Source organism: Catharus ustulatus, chromosome 15, assembly GCF_009819885.2.
Source record: "Catharus ustulatus isolate bCatUst1 chromosome 15, bCatUst1.pri.v2, whole genome shotgun sequence".
Lineage (NCBI taxonomy): Eukaryota > Metazoa > Chordata > Aves > Passeriformes > Turdidae > Catharus > Catharus ustulatus.
Genome location: NC_046235.1, coordinates 15540467 through 15559840, shown reverse-complemented (window position 1 = coordinate 15559840; position 19374 = coordinate 15540467). Strand labels below are relative to the sequence as shown.

Below are 19374 nucleotides of genomic sequence, written 5' to 3'. Positions count from 1 at the left end.
CCACAGCTTCATGATTTTAAAAATCTCAGCCAAGTAAATCCCAGCAGCATTTTTAGAAGATAACTAAATCAAACTGCAAGACTAGTCTTCAAATAGAAAATACAGTAAGGGAAATGATATTAGTCATAAAAGACATAACAACTTGTAAGCAACAGCTCTGTGTTACCATCACACTGGGATCACACTCACATGTTCCACCTCAGTTTATAAAATATTTGAAAGGGGAGTGCACACGTCCTTCAGATCAGTGAATACTCTTAAATTCTGGGACAAAACCACCATGTCACTGAATATTAATATTAATTAAAATTAATGTCAAGATTAATTTTTTTAAATTTCTTTGTGTAAAGCAAAGGAAATGAGCATTGCTCATTCACTGTAACCTTCTGTTTGTAGGCCAACTTCAGAAAAAAAATACAGGCACATGTTTAAGTACATTCCCTTGGTTTGGTTTTCTCTCTCTGCCCAGCAGCACAAACTCCACAGGTGATTTAATTGCAGTGCCTTGACTTCTTTCCACTGTTCAAAGCCAAAGGAAGTCCAGTGCACACACACCAGTCCTACATTCCATGATCTCTGCTGCTGCAGCTTTTCCAGGAAAGGATCACTGCTGTAAGCTCAGGGATTCTCCCTGTGCTGTCTGTACAGGGGTCAGGCAGCTCCTCCATCAGAAATCAGCTCTAGGAGACAAAACTGCAGATCCTCACCCTCCATATTCACCTAAACCACCACTTTTGTGCATCAGGTTTTTGGTTTGCTCGTTTCAAAGGCAGCTTGGGTTGGCACTAAGGCACACAGAGCCCTGCACAAAGACCTGGATATTTTCTGACAGGTCACTGAGCTGGAGCCTGGTGTGCTCATCCCAACAGCTCATTTGTGCCTGCTGTCCTGACAGCCTGACATGTGCTGTCAGGGCTCCTTTCCTGGCCAGCCTGGTGCTGCACCACTTCCCTAATCCACACAGGCACACACCAGGCTCTTACTCAACTCCTGACGCAAACCTGGTGTCTCTGGAATCCAAACAAATCCTCCACCCCCCCCAAATTAATATTATTGATGGTTCCTCTTATGCAAGCTAAACACTGAAGGCAGCACAGAACACAAATTATGAAAAAGGTATTTATTATTTACACAACTGCTATAGTTCCTTAAGAACAATATATACCATTTTTTATTTGAAAGGGTCAAGTCTTCTTTCAAATCCATGAACTGCAGAATGCACAAGTGTTGGAAATGCCAAACAGCAGTCACATCACACTTCTACAGTGCAGGCATAAGCAGCGCAAGTAAATGATATTTTAAGAACAGTATGGCTGAATATTGTATTTAAACACAGTGTTTGCACTTTGACAAGATTTAGCTAGAAGAGAACAAGGGTTTTGTTCATGCTTTGTTAGGAATGTGACTTTCCCATCTGAGGTTTAAACCCTTCACCTGACATATGGAGATTTTTCAGGCAGACTGCTTCTCACTGACCAAATAACAGTGGGTTTCTCTCCCTCAAACTTCAATCTTTTGTTTTCCAGTAAACACTGCTTTATAGTACAAGTTCACACCGGGGTAACCTGGCCACACAGGTGGTACTTTCCCATCTTACTGCCTTGCACAGAGAAACACAGACATACTAATACATACCAAACTTAGACAACTTGTAATTTATAGACTTAAATACTGGAATGGGAGAGGGAGACTGTTTCTAAAGAGGGAATAGAGGACTTATACAATTCATACACTGCCAAGGTTGGCTTTTCAATCAACTTTTTTGGTCTAAATATTTTTTTTTTCTAGTCTCAGAATGGTTTTGGTCTTTGATGGTTATGGTTGTACTTCAGCAGCAAAGGAGAGGAAAGTATTTTGAGAAGTAACACCAGAACTGAATGCAAGAAAAAGCAACTGACTTGTTTCTCCCACTTTGAGCTTATTGCTGTGATCTTTTAAAAAACCCACAACCAACCAACTGGAAGACCAAGTTTAGCAGTCGTTCTGGCATTGGGTCCAGTGTCCAGCACTATTATACTCTAGCACAAAAGCAAGGAAAAGTCCAATGATCTTAGTGATGTTCCCTTCAATTCAGTGCCACACAGTTTTATTAGTGTTATTGTCCTTGCTTCTTTGAAAGATACCTGAAAGAAAAAAAAGTAGAGTTTTTCACCAAGTAAGAGGTGACCACAAATATACCTGGGATCCTAAGATCAAAGTATGACTCTGCTTCCTTTTCTCATCAACAATCCTCTTACTGATAACCAAAAATTAGAAATGCAATTAATACCACTTAAGATTTTTACTTGATTTCATTTCCTCGATAGGTTATCTTGCGGTAATTCAAAGTCATGTTTTAGTTAGACTCTATCAGGCTTTTTAAACAAAAGGGAGGAAGGAAATGGAAACCTATTTCATTCTAAGAGGATGGAAAAATACATCAGTTGGAGAAGTGGCTTTTATATCCTTTAAGATAAAAAGGCCCATTAGTAATGGCACTCCTTCAAATAAATTCAGGATTTTAATGAACTGATCCAGCACAACCTGAAAAGAGCAGCCCTCCAGCAGCTTCTCTGGAGAATCTGAGTGACTCTGAACTGCTCTTGTATTCTGATCTCACAGCTCCCTTAGCACCAGAGCTGGAGCAATCTGCCTGTGTGGTGTGACAGGGAAGGCTTTGCAAATACTCCAGGAAAAAGAATTCAACCAATTTCACTGACTGTGTGAAATATTCAGTGATTTTCACTGCTTTTAAAGCTTAACATTTCACTTTCTGTTCTAATCAGAAAAGTGAAATTGTATCAAGCCTGTAAGGTTCCTTTTTTTTAAACATTGAAAGAGTGGTTTTCCAACAGTTTTTCTTCACATGCATTGAAGCCTCTGGCTGTTGCATAAAAACAAGAATAGTTTTGCTCAAGCCCTTCAGTTAATAATTTTCTAGCAAGAATTAGGATGCTAATGGTGCCCTGAGCACTTGGAAAACTCTTGTTCATCAGACAGTAACTTGGAGCTGATGAGTCCTGCAATACCACCCAACCTGGGTGGTGCCTGAGAACTACACTAACATCACAAAGCTCTCAAGTGACTTCTAGAAAAGCTGCCTAAAAACAAAGGATTTGGGATCTGAACCCACAGTGTAACTCAGCTGGGGTGGAAAAAAAGAGGTTCCCAGGGACCTTTTTCCTTCAAAATTCTTTTCCTTTTAGGATGTATAATTGCATAATTGGCAGTGCTAAATATTGGAGAAGTAGGAAAACAGAGATGCATTCTGTCAAAATCTTACCATTTTAGGGAAGCTGCCCCAACATTACAGCCCTATGAAAATTCTCAAATTAAAGGACCTTTACAACTCTAAGTTACAAAGTTCATCAGTTCCGTTGTTTCTGATGTTTGCAGAGACAACCTCAAACAAAACAGAGGTCAGGGACAGAAGGAAGCAAGACTTTGACTTTGTTCTTACCTTTCCCAATGTTTGTGATTCAGCTCCAAAAAGTCATCTAATTTTGCTATTTCTTTGAGGTACTGGGTGAGCTTTAGAAGCTCCTTGTCTTTATCCCGATTTAAATGTGCTTTCATAAAAGGCCTTATCTACACAAGAGATACAAACCAGGTATAACCATTTGCTCACAGAAAGAAAAAAATGCTTCAGATTCTCTGTCATCCACCACCTGACTAAAATATATTTTCAGTACTATAACAAGTTATAACTTTCCACAGGTAAGAGGAAGGAAAACCTTTTCCAGCAGTGGTCAGATCCAATTTGTCCCGTTCATGCAAACTGGACCGAGGGGTTTTTAGCTTGCACCAACCAGAAAAAAAATTATTTTCTCTTACACTTCTTCAAGCCTTTCCCTCCCAGACAGACTGGTAAAATGATGTGGAATGGACTGGCACATTTTCTAATGTGATTTCACAGAGATTTTTGCAGGTGGGGTTTTCAGCTCAGCATTCTGAGTTGTGTGACATCACTGAAACCAGATGCTTTTTTTCAGCAAAAAGCCTTTGACTACAACCAGAGCTGTTGCAAAAAGAGATTTCAGAAGCAAAGCTCATCTGACAACTGCTTTAAGCTTGGAATTATACCTAGGCCTTGTTTTAGTGACTCAATGCTCTTGTTTACAGCTGTTAACACTTTGACAAACATCTTTCCAATCTGATCTAGAGGGACCTCTCTACATAATCCCCTCCTAGCAAGATCTTTGCTGTTCCTGATTCTCCTTCCAGTTCAGATCATCTTAGATCTCATGAAGTGCTCTCCTCTTCACACCATGGATACCTTCAAAGAGACACCATCTTGAACTTCTGCATTTGAAAACATCTTTTTCTTTTTAAGAGAGATTTATGCAAGTTGTTTTAGTACAACACTGCTCTGCCATCACATGTATGTAGAAATTTAAGTTGCATTCTTCTTATTCAGACCCAGCAGTAATAACAGAGCACACACTGGTTGACAGTTGCATAAAATGAAGGATTTGCTTTTCTATAGTCAAACTGGCTCAAGGTACTAATTACTTCTCATATAGAATATTTGTGATTATCCTGTCATACTGTCATAAATTACAGCCACTTGTTATTTTTGAATATGACCACTCTGGAGATTGAACATCACATTTTCAATGATGCCTGGCAGCAATGCCCAGCTTGATTACAGCTTGCAGGTATAACTTCAGCAGAAATAACAATTTAATTGATTCTGGTCATCTGTTAAACACTCACTTAATAGTGACACAAGATTTATTTAATACTACTATTAAGGAAATACTAAGCCAGACAAATGACACTGTAAATTAAAAGGTTTAATAAAACATGCATCTTTGCTAGTTAAGAATAGTCTCTCTTTATACTACAGTAAAGAAGGAGGAGAAAGTACTTCTTGAAGTATCAAGAAAAAATAGCAGTAAATGAAAATTCCAGTTTACATTACCTTGAGTCCGTTCTGTGGGTTCATCAGGAAGTTTCGGCCAATATCATCAAACATAATAGTATTTTTTTTGCTGTAATATTCTGAAAACTTTCCCCAGATAACACCAAGAGGCTTCACCTGCAAACACAACAGAATACAAGGTATCTGAGGTAAATCAGATCACATGCAGGAGATGAAAATGCCATCCATAGGAACCTGAGTCCTAACTTGAATGAACACTTGTATTATTTTGCTTTGCCATTAGCAGGTAGTTTGGCTTCACCAAAGGAAGATGTGAATTAATATAAATACCCCCCACACTAAGGAAAACCTTTCTGTTGGTACTTTTCTTGCAGGAGTTACCTGCTGTTTGATTTGAAAGCTGTGACATCTAAATACATCACTCAAAATATTAATAGAGACTTTCAGTAGAAAAAAAATCTGTGGTTCCAAGATTCTTGCAGTTTTCTTGCATCAAAACTCCTGAACATTTTTTTTTTGTTAAGTATTTTAAAGGGGTGTGATAAAATGTAGAAAATGAATGTAGGAAAAGATTAGGAGAAAATTGGTACTTACATCTATTAGTCCCCTCCGAGGAGTGTGCACTGTGATCATGGCAGCACTGTCCAACATGAAAGTTATCTTGTAATTTGCATTGGTACTCACCCCAAGCTCCTGCATCACAAAGATTTATGATTAAAGCTTCTAATTATGACAGTTTTACTGCTCAACAACTGGAACACAATTATAGTACATTGTTTGTCACGGGGTGAGCTGTGGAGGTTTACCAGAGACACGCTAAAAATAGATACCTGGGGAAATTTAGATCTGTTACACAATGAGGATCATAAAAGTGCACATAGGGATTTATTTTTAGTGTTTAATATCAGGAACTTAGCAGCTGATGCTGGCAGAAAATCAAAGCAACTTTGCAGAGGAGGCAAAATACAGAGAGGTTTTGCTCATAGCTTCGTGCACAACCTCACAAGTTCTACACACCTCAACTTAACTTTACAGCAATTGTGTTCTGGCTGCTCTTTGTTCCTGACAGGGATTTGCACAAATCACAGCCCAATCCAAGATGGAATATACAGGAACAGCTCACTGTCACTGTTCCCTCCTGCACACACCCAAGATAACCAATGTTGGTGTCAATTTGCACTTTTAAGATTTGGTAACTCCTGAAATACTTTTAGTAAAACAACCTTTTTAGAACTAAAACACTTTGACTAGATGAGGGAGCATCATTTCCATTTCAAATCCTTTCCAAAGCTGAAAAGTAAAACCTGCTGACATGGTACAACACAGATATTGTTGACAATTTCTGGTGTGTGAAACAGCAGCAATATGCAAACCTGAGCGGAGGGAGAAAATACCCACTGCAGCAGCTCTCTTGCAACTATCCAGCCACACTTAACTGATCTGCTTTTATTTAAAAATGGAATCTTGCAAATGAAATGTTCTACCTACCTGGGTCAGTATCCTGTTACACTGACAGAACCAGCTGTTCTAGAATGTTTGAATTTCAGGCATAAAAGGGTGGTAACCAAGAGATTAAATTTGCTTGTCTGATACTCCCTTCTTTCTAATGCTGTTCCTGCTTTGTACTTTAAAACATGAACTTTAATACCAACTATTGCTGTAATCACAGGTCCCTGACCAAAAGTGAAACTCTTGGAGGGAAGAACCCCTGGTGCCATCAATTTAAGGAGAAACAGAAAGTGGCATCTAGTGGCAGGAATCTCAATAGATCAGGATCCAGGAGGAGGGCTGGAAAAGCAACCTGGAAATGCAGAAAGGTGACCAGTGCAGGGGAAAGAGCCCAGTTTTGGACAATGGTTTTCCACAAGATTGAGTACCAGCACTACTGTGACAACACAATAAAATCATGTGACACTGCCACAAGAATGCAATGATTGCAAGGCTCAACACTGATTTTACTTGCACTAATTCCATAGTTCTGATTAAAGATTCTCATTTCTGAGAGGCATTTTTCTTTAGAAAAAAATTGTAGCAATTAATTATTTTGAGGAAGGGAAAACTGGAGAAATGTGCTTTGCTCTGTGAAAACCTGAAAAAATAGTGGATAATAGAAGCTTAAATTTGGAAAGGTTTTTCCTGGAATAGAAATAACTTTTGATTTATAAACATAAAAACCCCCAACCCACCAAACAAACACGCAGCAATTTTTAGTAAGCTCATTAGATTTACAGCTAAGCCTGACTGTAAATATGTTTACCACGAGGTCAGCTGTTCAAAACTGGCTTCCTGCCTGATTCCAGCAGGGAAGAAACCAGAAAGTGAAAGAGCTCTTATGGGATGTTTAATAAGGCAGAGGAAGTAACAGAACCCCCAGCTACAAGAAGCACAGATAAATATGAAAAGACTTTCCTCTTGATAACCTGTGTCACATCTGTCTGTTCCTTTAAAAAATCCCATTTAAAGACTGGAGCTCTATAATTAGAGGTTCAGATGAAAGCAACTGTGCAGGGCTGCGTGACAAATCCAAGTTTCAGCAGGTTCTGACTTGTGTTTAGTTCTGCTAAATTTAGAACCTACTGCTGATAGTTTGTGCGGAATTCTAAAATTAGATTTAATCTAGTTTTGTGATAAAGATCATTTCAAGTGACTATGGAAATTGAAACAACTCAGGTTCTGATTCATACAACCTCTCCTGTTTCTAACCTGCTCTACAATGCTGAGCATGAGCCCAATTGCATGAAGAGTTACCCAGACCAGAAATAAATCCTGTTTTCAGAACAACTTACTTTCATTTTGGCTTCAATCCACTTCATATTAGTAGCAGCTGAAACAAAAGGAAGAAAACAGAGAGAATACTTTATCAAAAATAAGTTATTGGCTGCCAAAACAAAAGAAATCAGCCAAGAACTTGTCCACTTAGTATGTCAAATTTTTACACAAAATTTAATTTTAGAAAGATCCACCTTGGTTGTAGCTTTTAGGGCCACTGCCTTAAAGACAGTCTTCCTTCATGGAAGTCTATTTTTGTTTGGAAAAGCTTACTTTCCAAATGAACAACTAGATGAAGCAGTGCAAATATTTAAACTATTTTCTAGATCAGCTGCTGCTGAACTACAGACCACAGAAGTGGGATACACCTGGCTTGAGGAACCTCACTGCCTGTGCAGGATTTCCCCTGGAATAAATGACAGAAGTACATAAAATCTGGAAAGGATGAAGTCTCAACATTGCCTATTAATCTAAGAATATGCAGAAATATTGTTCAAGACTATGAAAATGGAACTTTGAAACACTATTTTAATATGTTTTGAACCCTGCACTGGCTAAAGTCTGTTCTCCAGCTGTTGGACAGAAACTGAACTGGAATGCAAAGGCAAAGGATCAGCCACCCCTGCAGACAGGAGAGTTTGGCTCACTTGGCAGTTCACTGTGTGTTGTCTGGATTGAGATTATTTGTAAAATCACTACCAAACACTGTTCTAATGTTGATTGTACAGTTCTGTTATTCCAAGCACTTCTTTGTACAAAGTAACACTCAGTTAAGTGATGCTGACCCATTCTTGTGGGCAGTATGTGGTGCTTTTTCACATAAGAATTGGTATTTTTCTAAAATACCTCTAATAGTTGGGTGAATCACAGCTAAACATTTCTGTATCCTTTCAGATCTTGTGACTCACACTAAAAAGCAATATAAAAGCCTCCCACCTGGAGTCTCTCCTCTGGATGACAATTTATAATAAATTCTTCAGCACAGAGTATAATACTTACACCAAATTACAATATCATAGTCCTCATATGCAGAAGTCAGGAATTCATGAAGGTATGGCCTCATCAGTTCTACCCCAGTTTCAGCACATGACCTGTGGTCTAAAAAGAACAAGAGATAAGCAATTCAGTATTAAAGTATTGGTTATTAAAGTCCAGTCTGATTTTCCTTTCTATCCAGACTCAATAGTTTCATAAGGGGACCACTGAAGCACTGTAGGATCATGAATAATTTGATATCAAACTCCCATTCCCATTTTAAAGGTGGAAAGACAAAGCAGAGGGAATATTTATCTGTTGGTCTCACAGCCACTTGAGAGTTTAGTAATAATTAAAGAAATTAAATCAAGAGATCTCTGAGTATGAATACCTTTGAAGAGTCATGGAAAATCATCTGTGCACTTAGCACACCAGTAACTGGCCAGATATGAAACACATTCCTTCAAACCTAGTCCAATTAATTGTGTGAACATGTATCAGCTCATTTCAGAGAAACAAACATTCCCTGTTCCAATTGCAAAAGTGGTGCAAAATATGCCAGCAGAAGACCTCTCAGTAAAAATTTTAAATTTGGAAATAGGTTGAATTTTGCTGTCAGATTGGAAACAAATGTCATCAAAAAGCAAAGCTGAGGAAAAGGTGTAAGGGATGGTATTATTTACTGCTCACAGTCATGCTGCCATGGCACACCTACAAACCAGAAAGTTAAGTCAGAAGGAAAATTCTGGCTTTCAAAAAAACCAGCTTGACAGAATTTTCAAGTAAAACATGTTATCGTGAATGTTTAGTAATGATATGTAAATAAAATTTGAAGCTGTTCTCCCACACCCCCCAAAAGTAGAGTCAATCAGGTACAAAATGGGATAATTTTTTTACACTATCTTGCCCTCTACTACTGTGATGGTCAATATGAAGTTATCAAGGGAAAGACTATCAGGACAGAAGACTAAATTGCTGCTTTTTTATGTCTTTTTGCAGCAATTAAATAGCTGCTGCACTAAAATCAACAACATGCAACTTTTTGAAATGTGAGCAAAGAATACAAAATCATACAAAGCAGAAGTTACGTTGTACAACACAGCAAAGTAGAAATCAAAAAACCTGATCTGGCAAATAAATCAAGCTCTTAAACAAACAAAACCCACAAATTGCATAAAAACTCACCAAATAGTGTATAATCAACATCTAGCACCAGCAGCTTTTTCCCTTCTCTAGGAGGATTCAGAATTTCCACTTTGTATTCTTTAACTCTACGGGAAATTTTCAGTAGATTTTCTTCCCTGATGTAACAGTGCAAAAAGTTACAGTTAATTAAAATGCACACTTTACAGTCAGTAACAAACTTTAAATAGTTGAGCTCCTAACCTATTTTCAACTTCCACAACTTCCTCTTCAATATCAAAGTCATTGACCACGTCATCATTATCTGGAGGTGGCCCAAGGACATCTTCCTAGAGGAACAGAAATAATAAAAGATAAGGAGGATCAGAGAGGGAAAATAACAATGGATATCAAGTTTCTGTTACTGCACATTACAGGGCAGGAATACTATTTAACCAAAATTGTTTCACTTTACTAGTGGAAAGAATTACTGAAGTATACTGATGATTGTTCAGATTTAAAAAGTCTGTGAGTATCACAATAATAGGTTTGTACTTCAAGTGCAGAACATCAGAGGAGTTTCATGAGTACATTGATCTGAAAGTTCTAGAGCAAAGTTTACCTAAAAAAATGCCAACAGAAATCTATTGTACTATCATTTTTTAAAATGATGACTGGAATACTCAAAATTTAAAATCACAATTAGGAGACATGAAGCATTTTTTCCTGTTTAAGCTAATAAAAGGAAATTATTTACCAAACTCTCTTCACGAGTGCCCATCATCATTATCTTAGTATTTGGTTTCAACTTGAGGGCTCCAAGCTTAACATCATCATCTGCAGGTTTGCCTGTAATGCAGATTTTTCTTTTAATTGGGGTAGAGATTTTAGAAAAATGTCAATACATTCTATGCTTAATTGAAATAAGTTCCCTGTAAAATTCCAGCTACGCCAAGCTGTGTTATCATCATATACAGTGTCCTGGTTTGGGGTGAGATTTAGTTAATTTTCTTCTTGGGAACTGGTGCAGTGCTGGGTTTTGGATTTAGTACAAGAATAATGTTGATGGCACACCAATGGTTTAGTTGGTGCCAAGCAGTGCTTACTCTAAATCAAGGCCTTTTCAGTTTCCTGTGCTCTGACAGTGAGCAGGTGCACAAGGAGCAGGAGGAGCTGGGCAAAGGGATGTTCCACACCACAGAACCTCATGGCCAGTGTACAAACAGGGGGAATTGGCTGGGAGACACCAACTGCTGCTCAGGGACTGGATGGGCATCAGTCAGTGGGTGGTGAGCATCTGGATTGTGGCACTGGTCTCTCCCTCCTCTTTTCATTACCATTATTATAATACTTAGCATTTTATCATATTTTATTTTCTTTCAGTCACTGAACTCTTCTTATCTCAACCCATGAGGTTTACTTTTTTTCTCCCCAATTCTCCTCCCCACCAGGACAGGGCAGTGTCAACCACTAAAAGATGACCAGGTAGATGTATTAATAATAAACAATATCCAGTAATGTATTAAGTGTCTGTATTCAAGTTCATTCCAGAGCTACAACTGGGAAGTGGATGCCCTGTTAGTGCACACATCCTGCCTAGGATTAGGGAATGCTTGTCCTTAAACACCTCAGGAACACCCTCAGCAAACAGAAATCAGGACAGTTACCCTTCATTTTAAGCCCAAGCAGTTTCTGACGCTCTGGTAACACTCCAGTGAGACCTTTCAGAGACTGTTTCAGGTCCAACACTGTGTCTTCTTCTGACAGCGAGGTTATCGTGTACTCCTGTCCACCCCATTTTATTATGAGAGAGAGAGACATCCTTGAAGCATATGTTCAGTGTTACTGTCTGAAAAATCTGCTGCAGGAGGGAAACACAAACATCATGTAAGGAAGAAAGAGGAGAACTACTCTTTTCAGAAGACAAACCACAACATCTACTTAAAGCATTCTTGGTTCTTTATTATATTGGACATCAAAGGGCTGTTTGTTTCCCCTGAGCAGATGATAAATGTGTTGAGAAAGTGCTGAAACAAAGGCAGAAAGAACAGTGTTAAAACTGGGGCTCTGAGTTCCACTTTGATGTTTTTAGCAATGTCACATTCACATCTGCTGTGTGCTCTGTGCAGGTACAGCCTGTGCACTGCTCACTCGAGCAGAGCACTGCAGCACCACAAAAGCCATTGCAAAGCTCAGAAATGTCCTCTGCAACACTTATGCAACCAAACTAGCCATGGGTGCCTTTACAGATGTAACAACAGGACAGCAAACATTAATTCCCTAATACATATAAGCCCATAAAAGTAGTTCTGAGCCCAACAGTCCGTTTTTGGCACTGGATTTCTCTAATCCCTTCCACTGTGCAATACCTGCAGTAATGCACACCCCAGGTCACATCTCACTGTAGCAATATCAAAGCAGGAATTTGAAAACAAAGCCAAAACACACACCCACACAATGCAATTACACCTGAAGAGCTGCACTTTCATTGCAGTGCTGACAAAATAACCATAATTATACTATCTTTAATTTACACAGCATCATTTATACAAATTGTATTTAACAGTTTAGACCTACACTAAACACGGCAGAAAAACAGGATTTTTAGCTTAATGCAAAATGATGAACATGTTTTTTGTCTGTTAGGACAACAGAATCAAGGAGTTAGAAAGGTATGAAAAGGCTGCTACAGACAGGAGATGCAGACAAGGCCTCTGCACCACTGATGGTGAAATTGTCCTCAAGTGACTGATATTCAAAGAGAGAACAGATCTAGGAAAAATCTAGGGTTATCAACCTTCAAGAAATGCACATCTGGCAATTTTAAAAAATCTCAGAAACCAAAACTCTGATCCTTCTTCCTCTCTAGCTTTGTATTCTCAGAGGTTACCCACACTCAGAAAAGATATTTCTCTTTTACACAGTTCAGGCTATGGGGAACAAAGCTGTAATTGCTCAGGCATAGCCACCAAGCTCAGAGCAGATGAGAATTAGTTTAGGTACAACCTCCATGCTGGGGACACTGCAGGCCTCACCTCCACTACTGCCTCTAAGAGCCCTGAAAACAAATGGAAGAGGAAAACTTGTATCACTGGGAAATGAATTTTTTTTTTCCTAAATATTGTCAAATCAGATTGGGTCCTGGTATGACATGGTGAAAAAGACTCATGAAAATGGGGTCTTAGAAACATGAGGAAATTCTACTGAGGCTAAGGCTGTATGGCGTAGAATACTGTGGATACACACTGTCATTATTAAATTAAATTATTCCTGTCCATAATCCTTAGATGAAGACAGAAAGAAGAATTTATTGTCTGTTTCCTTACCTGTACCATACACCCCAAAACATTCTGCAAGGACATGCACAAGGCAAGAACTGTAAGAAAACTTCTGCAGTCTCTGTCCAGTGTTAAATTGAAAAGATCATCCCTCCAGAGCTGAGCACTTAACCAGCCCTCAGTCCTTACAGATCTACAGCTCTGCCACAAACGCTATAGGAAACAAGAACCTTTATTCCCTGCCAAAACACTCAGGGTCTGAATAGAGGAAAATAGGAAATTGGTTTGGGAGCAGAAAAAGACACAGGGATTTCAAGGATTCTACATCGGGGCTGGGTGCTGTGCAGAGCTGGAGCTAATAAGGAACTGAAGCTAATACGGAACTGGAGCTAATAAGGCCTTCTTTGCTTCATTTAATGTCCAAGCCTTTACAAGACCCTTGGACCACCAAGACCCGATGGGTTGGAAAGCCAAGGATCAGAAAAGCATTCAAGCTCTGCTGTTAAACTGCAGCACGACACCGCTTCCCTCGGACGATCCGGAGCACAGGCATCCACATCTTTAAGTTCCGCTAAACAACACAAACACAAACCCCCCAAACACCCCAAAACCCGCTGAGCGCACGGGGCCGCACTTCGCACAGCACCGCAGCAGGTGTAGGACGGGATTTGGGGCCGGCAGCTCTCCGGTGCCAGCGGGGCTCTGCTTCCCCGGCAGCGGCGCGGCCCGACCGGGAGCGCCCGCTCCGTGCTGCGGCGGCCGCGGGGCTGCGGAGCCGCTCCCGCCCCGCGGGGACACCGGCCCGGCCGCGACACCCGCCCGTCCCCGGCCCGGCCCGGCCTCCCCCCGGCCCCCGCCGCACCCACCGGGCTGTGCGGGGCCGCCGATCCGCCCCGGCCCTGGCAGCGCGGAGCGGGCGCTCACCCCGGCAGCGGGACCGGCTCCGTCCCGGCTCCGCCGCGCAGGAAGCGGAAGTGGCGCGCGGCGGAAGCGGGAGGTGCCCGGATGTGCGCGGGGCCGGGCCCGGGCAGTGCCGAGCGAGGGCCGGGCGGGCTCCGGCTCCGGGCCGGGGAGCGGCTCCTGCTCCGGGCGGGCTGCGGCTCCTGCTCCGGACAGGCTGCGGCTCCTGCTCCGGGCGGGCTGCGGCTCCTGCTCCGGGCGGGCTGCGGCTCCTGCTCCGGGAGGGGGAGCGGCTCCTGCTCCGGGCGGGCTGCGGGAGCTCCGCGGGGTTGAGTCCCGCAGCAAAGCGGGAGGGAACGCCGCGGCACCGCGGAGCCCTCGTTCCCTCAGCGCCGGCCTGAGCCGAGCTGCGCCGCGACCCCGGGAGGCGACTTGCACGGGCAGCTGCTGCCAGGAGTGTGTTCCCCGCTGTCAGCTGTGACAGGAGGTTGTTCTGTGCCCAGGGATCCCCGCCCGCAGCGCTGCCTCCAGCTCTGGGTCCCAGCACAGAAAGGACGTGGAGCTGCTGGAGGAGGCACGAAGATGAGCAGAGGGATTGAGGGGAGGAAGGGCTGGGAGAGCTGGGATTGTTCAGCCTGGAGAAGGGAAGGTCTCAGGGCCGCCTAATCGCAGCCTTGCAGTGCCTGAACGGAGATGACAAGAAAGCTGGAGAGAGACTCTTTGTGGTGGCTGGAGTGACAGGATAAGGGGGATTGGTTTCACACTGAAAGAGAGTGGGTTTAGATTGGATATGAGGAAGAAATTATTTTCTTTAAGAGGGTGGTGAGGCCCTGGAACAGGTTTTCCAGAGAAGCTGTGCCTGTCCCATCCCTGGAAGTGTCCAGGGCCAGGTTGGATGACCAACCTGGTCCAGGGGAAGGCATTTTCCCACATGTGGGGATTTGGAAGCAAATTATTCCTAAGGTCCCTTCCAACCCAAACCATTCTGTGATTCTATGACTCAAAAATCTTTTTGCTCCTAAAACTGACTCTTTACAGGCACATGGTGACACTTCTCAACTGCTGTTGGGATTCTTGGAACTGCCTTCAGCTGCAGTGGGTCTGTGCTTAGGCAATAGATGTAGAAGGAAATAAATAGACTTTGCCACAAAATGGCCTTTTTCACCTCAGTGGTTTTGCTTTGCAGAAATAGTTTAAAGGGAAGAACATTATGCTGTGGTAAAGTGTGGTTTCTAAACGTGAAATCACATGGAGGTGACAGAGACTGGTTCTGCTCGGGGTCAGAAGAGGTGGTGTTAAACTAGAGGAAGGAAGTGAAGGTTTCAGTCCTCTGTTACTTTGTCTTGCAGTGTTGAGAGGTTAGATAATTTTTCCCTGTTTAATCTGATAATAAGTAGCAAAGGGAACAAAAGAGCAGAGGGAACTATACACTGAGTAGGCTGCTGGAACTTGCAAGAGCCATTCCTGCTGTAAGGGAATTTCAGTGGAGAAGCAAGAACTGTAGAATCCTGATATTTCCTGCCTGGATATGTACTTTCAGTTTGTTCTATATTCAAGATTTAGTGTAAGAACACCACTTTGGTTTCTAGAAGAGTGGTACAAATGGGAAACCATTGTAACAACTGTTCTTGTCAAGTTTGGTTTCTGACTGCACCTAAATCCATGTAAAACCAGTCACTCTGCTTGTATCCCAGTCACCAAGGCTTTGCTTTTTCCCTGAATGACACACAGTTGTCCTCTGCACACAGGCAGCATGTTACAATAGTGCTGGAAAGCTTCCAAAACTGTAACTGGTAATTAAAGTCACACCCTGTCATGAAAATATGCACCCTCCAGACCTGCTTAAAATTCAGGCTACAAAAACGATACCCAGTGTGATCACTTCTGTATTTGCAATTTTGTTAAAAATATTTTTTTGTTCTTTTCTGGTTGGCCTTTAGGAAGCTCTCTTGAAAAGGAGGCAGTAGGGTTTTGGGTTTGGTTTTGTTTTTTGTTTGAGGAGTGATATGAAAAAGTACAAGAATGCATATTTAATTTCTGGTCTGATGCTGGTGTTTTGGTATCCTCAGAAGATGCTCTCATCCTGACAAGATTCATGTGATGCAGATAAATACATTATTTTATTTAGCTGTGAAACACATGGTGGTGCTCAATCCTAATGTTACTAAATGCAAAGTGGCAAAGTAATTTGACTAAAACCATGTAATTACAGTTCAAAGCCCAAGCAGCACAATCTTTATACTGAGGGAAGTGTTTTCATGGTGGGACTCTCTGGGTTTGCACTGTGGTAAATTAGCAGGGCAAGGAGAAAGGAAGAACAGTGGGAAAATTTGAAAGCAAATGCATGTTCCCTTTCACCTTGATGTGCTCTGCTACATCCTGGGATGCTCCAGGGTGACATAAAAGAAGTGGCTGCATGTCAGATTGATGCCTGCTGGCTCCCTTCCTGTGCTTCATGTTCACATCACGCATTTCTGATCCTTTTGTGCAATATGCTCCTGTGCATAAGTACTGAAGCCCAGGAGCTCATCTCCTAAATTGCTGTTCATGCTGCATATAAGAGAGCAAAATTCCTACTAGCAGCTCTGGGAGATGCTGGGTAAGAGTCCTTTGAAATCATCATTTAAAGCTGAAAACTGTGGGAACCTCAAAAGGTTGCTTTGAGAATTAAGAGATTAGATCACATCTCTGTGATAGAAGGAGTTGGAAAGCAAAAGCGGATGACATTGCAGGGCTGAGAGGTGCTAAGTATTTGTTTATTCAGTGGCTTTAATGGGGGAGAGTCAGTGCAGATGTTAATGTGCTGCAGACTACGAAGGGGCCAATAGCATAGATTTCAAAATCTTAAAAGTTTTGGTTTTGTTTCTTTTTTTTTTTTTTTAATTTCTTTTTGGTTCAGAAAACTTGAATATGCAACAGCCTTTCTACCCCAGTTCTAAGCCATGTTTGAAAAAAAATCTAGAGCAGAGCCCATATTCTCCACTAAGAATAGAATATTCCTTAAAATATATTTTGGTACCAGTGTATTTTGTACTCTTAGTCTGTTTTATATTTTTTGCTTTCCCCTAATGCCTTTTTTTTTTATGATTTCTTATGACACTTTATTGCTTTTTCCCAGTCCTCCTTCTCTGGTTTATAATTTGTTCTAAGCAGGTGGTAAAAGCAGCAATGTCTGACAATGTCAAACTTTGTAAGTCTGATACCATCCAAGTGTTTGCAGCCTGGTGAGTGCAGCTCTGCTCATCAGCAGTGACTGCAGCAGAGCAGCCAGCGGGGTGTGCTGGCCACTGCCATCCCTGTGCCCCAGAAATGCAGCATTTGAGTGTTCCCTGTGATTCTGAGTCACGGTGACTCCGGGCACAACTCCGAGCGCCGCATTCCCAGAGTTCAGTAATGCTTCAGGAGCTGCCAGCCTGGTTGGAGGCTCAGAAATGTCTCCAGTTTGAAGTGAAGCACATTTTCAGGTTATCACTAATACAGTCTCTGTCTCAGCTGTTTTGTCAGTAAAGAGGAGGTTAGAATATTATTTATGTAGTTTCCTTACAGGAGTTTTTTCAGGATTATTTAGTGAGTGTTGGCACTGAGAGATGCTATAAATACTAGAGGCTTGTTCCCCTGTACCATATGATTTTCCACCTCCTGAATGCAACTGTTATTCTTCTGCCACTATTCAGCCCAATGATTTTTATTTTATTTACTTCGATTCTTTGTATTCTAGATTATGCCCCACTGGCAAGGGATCTTGGGAAAGAACTGTGATGCTTTTGTTCACCAAACAAAACCTGATTCATCCCTTTCCTTACATCACCACGCAGCTCTCCAGCTTCCCAACACAGAGACTGCTCTGGCTTTCCTTTAGGTATGTTCAAAATCACAGCAGCTGTTGGTGTGTTTGGAGTCAGCACTGTCCAGCGTTATGAGAGGGGTAAAGAGATATGTAATCAAATGAGAGATTTAATTATCAGTGATACTGCAGGAATGGTGTCCTGAAAAGAGCGAAAACAAATAGGAAATGGAGAAACCAGTTGAATTCTAGAAAGAGCTCTGAAAAGCAGCAAGAATGAGAGGAAAAATTAGGAGAGGATGAGAAGCTAAGTGATGGTGAGAAATTTAGGAAATAGGGTCACAGTGAAAACCAGGAATTTTGGAGATGGGATTATAGAGAGAGAGTAGTTCAATCAGATAGATGCACTGACTCTGTTGCCATTTCCCAGTAGTGCTCCCAATTTCTATTTCTGGAGGAATTAAAAGTTTAATTACAGTTTTTTTGTTCCTTTTTGTTTAGTGAATGGGATAAAATTGCAAGAAGGAAACACAAAGGCTTTGAGGGCTGGCTGCCACCAGTATTATACACGAGGTACCAAATTAGGTTTCACAGGCAATGTTAATTTTTGCATTAGTTAACTTTTTGTCCAATAACCTCATTAAGACATTCCTTTGCTTTTGCATATGTATGTATGAATATTTTTTAAAACAATGGTTTATAAAAAGCTTCAAATAAAACTACTCGTTATTGTCCACCTTATGCATGCAGTGTCCTCCCATGTCAGCATATTTTGAGAATTCTTGTGAGGGATTTTCTTTGTAAGCACTTTGGGGTGCTGGCATGTGTCCATCTGCATGGACAAATCAAGCTTCCACATTATCTGAACTCTGAGAAAGTCTTTTCAAAGTTTTAATGAGATGTCACCATAGTGGTGCCCTTCAGTCCTCAGTTGCTGATCACTGAAATTCTGGAGTCCAAAAGCCTTTGTTGATAATGAGAGATGAATAATCATTGAGTTCAGAATTCTCAGCCACCCAGTGTTAGATGCAGGACAGACTTTCAGAATTCTGGAGAAATGAAGCAGAAAGTTGAGGTGCTTTTAAAAAGCCATGCCTGACAAGACTGTAGTAATGCCACATACCTGATCTGCCCATTAGAAAACCTTTGCTTTTGTGAAGTAACACATTTTCAGAATTAAATGCTGAGAGAGGATAGAATGAAATAAATGTGGGGTGCACTTCCTATTGTTTGCTTGCAAACTGAAGCTAGAGCTTTACAATACTTTCATGATATAATTACTTCTAAAATAATAGATATTTCCACTCCAACTCCTATAAACACTTGTTGCTCTTTACAGCTGTGAATATCTGTCTCTCTCTGCTGCTTGCTGTCTTCTCTCCCAAGCAGCACTGCAGTGAGGTAGGACTTAGAGATCACCCCAACCTCAGTCAGCACTGAACCAAGCCCACAAAGAATAAACAATAAGTAACTCATGATTTTTTTTTCCATGTATGGCATGACTAGACAAGCAGCCCCTAGAAACAGAGCTGAAATTCTTATGCCTTATATGACAGCTGGTTTATATTCCCTGTGATAAGAAGTGGGGTACTGGAGAGGAACCAGTTGTGAGTGGGCTGACCCAGAAGAATGAGGTGGCTGCAGGCTGGTGAAGCTGTTTCCCATGTTCTCTGCAGAAGCCC

General features: G+C 41.3%; 1 protein-coding gene and 1 long non-coding RNA gene across 5 annotated transcripts; one reads left to right on the top strand and one right to left on the bottom strand.

Moving 5' to 3' along the window:
- Nucleotides 1-1105: 1105 nt before the first annotated feature.
- UBLCP1 (ubiquitin like domain containing CTD phosphatase 1) lies at nucleotides 1106-14003 on the bottom strand. Of its 4 annotated transcripts, none has more exons than XM_033073355.1 (11): nucleotides 13933-14003; nucleotides 11398-11591; nucleotides 10488-10579; nucleotides 9995-10080; nucleotides 9794-9909; nucleotides 8633-8731; nucleotides 7651-7688; nucleotides 5459-5557; nucleotides 4904-5020; nucleotides 3440-3567; nucleotides 1106-2123 (listed from the first exon to the last, which is right to left on the bottom strand). In XM_033073355.1, the coding sequence occupies exons 2-11, from the start codon at nucleotides 11549-11551 to the stop codon at nucleotides 2096-2098; spliced, it is 957 nt and encodes a 318-aa protein (XP_032929246.1). In that variant the 5' UTR covers nucleotides 11552-11591; nucleotides 13933-14003; the 3' UTR covers nucleotides 1106-2095. The 4 variants fall into 4 exon arrangements, with proteins under 4 accessions (XP_032929246.1, XP_032929244.1, XP_032929247.1 ...); XM_033073353.1 differs by having other exon boundaries at nucleotides 13875-13974; XM_033073356.1 differs by having other exon boundaries at nucleotides 11398-11588; nucleotides 13933-13973.
- Nucleotides 14004-15406: 1403 nt separating this feature from the next.
- LOC122149434 lies at nucleotides 15407-18428 on the top strand. Its single transcript, XR_006163065.1, has 2 exons — nucleotides 15407-17767; nucleotides 18194-18428. It is a non-coding gene; the product is annotated as an uncharacterized LOC122149434 (long non-coding RNA).
- The last annotated feature ends 946 nt before the right edge of the window (nucleotides 18429-19374 follow it).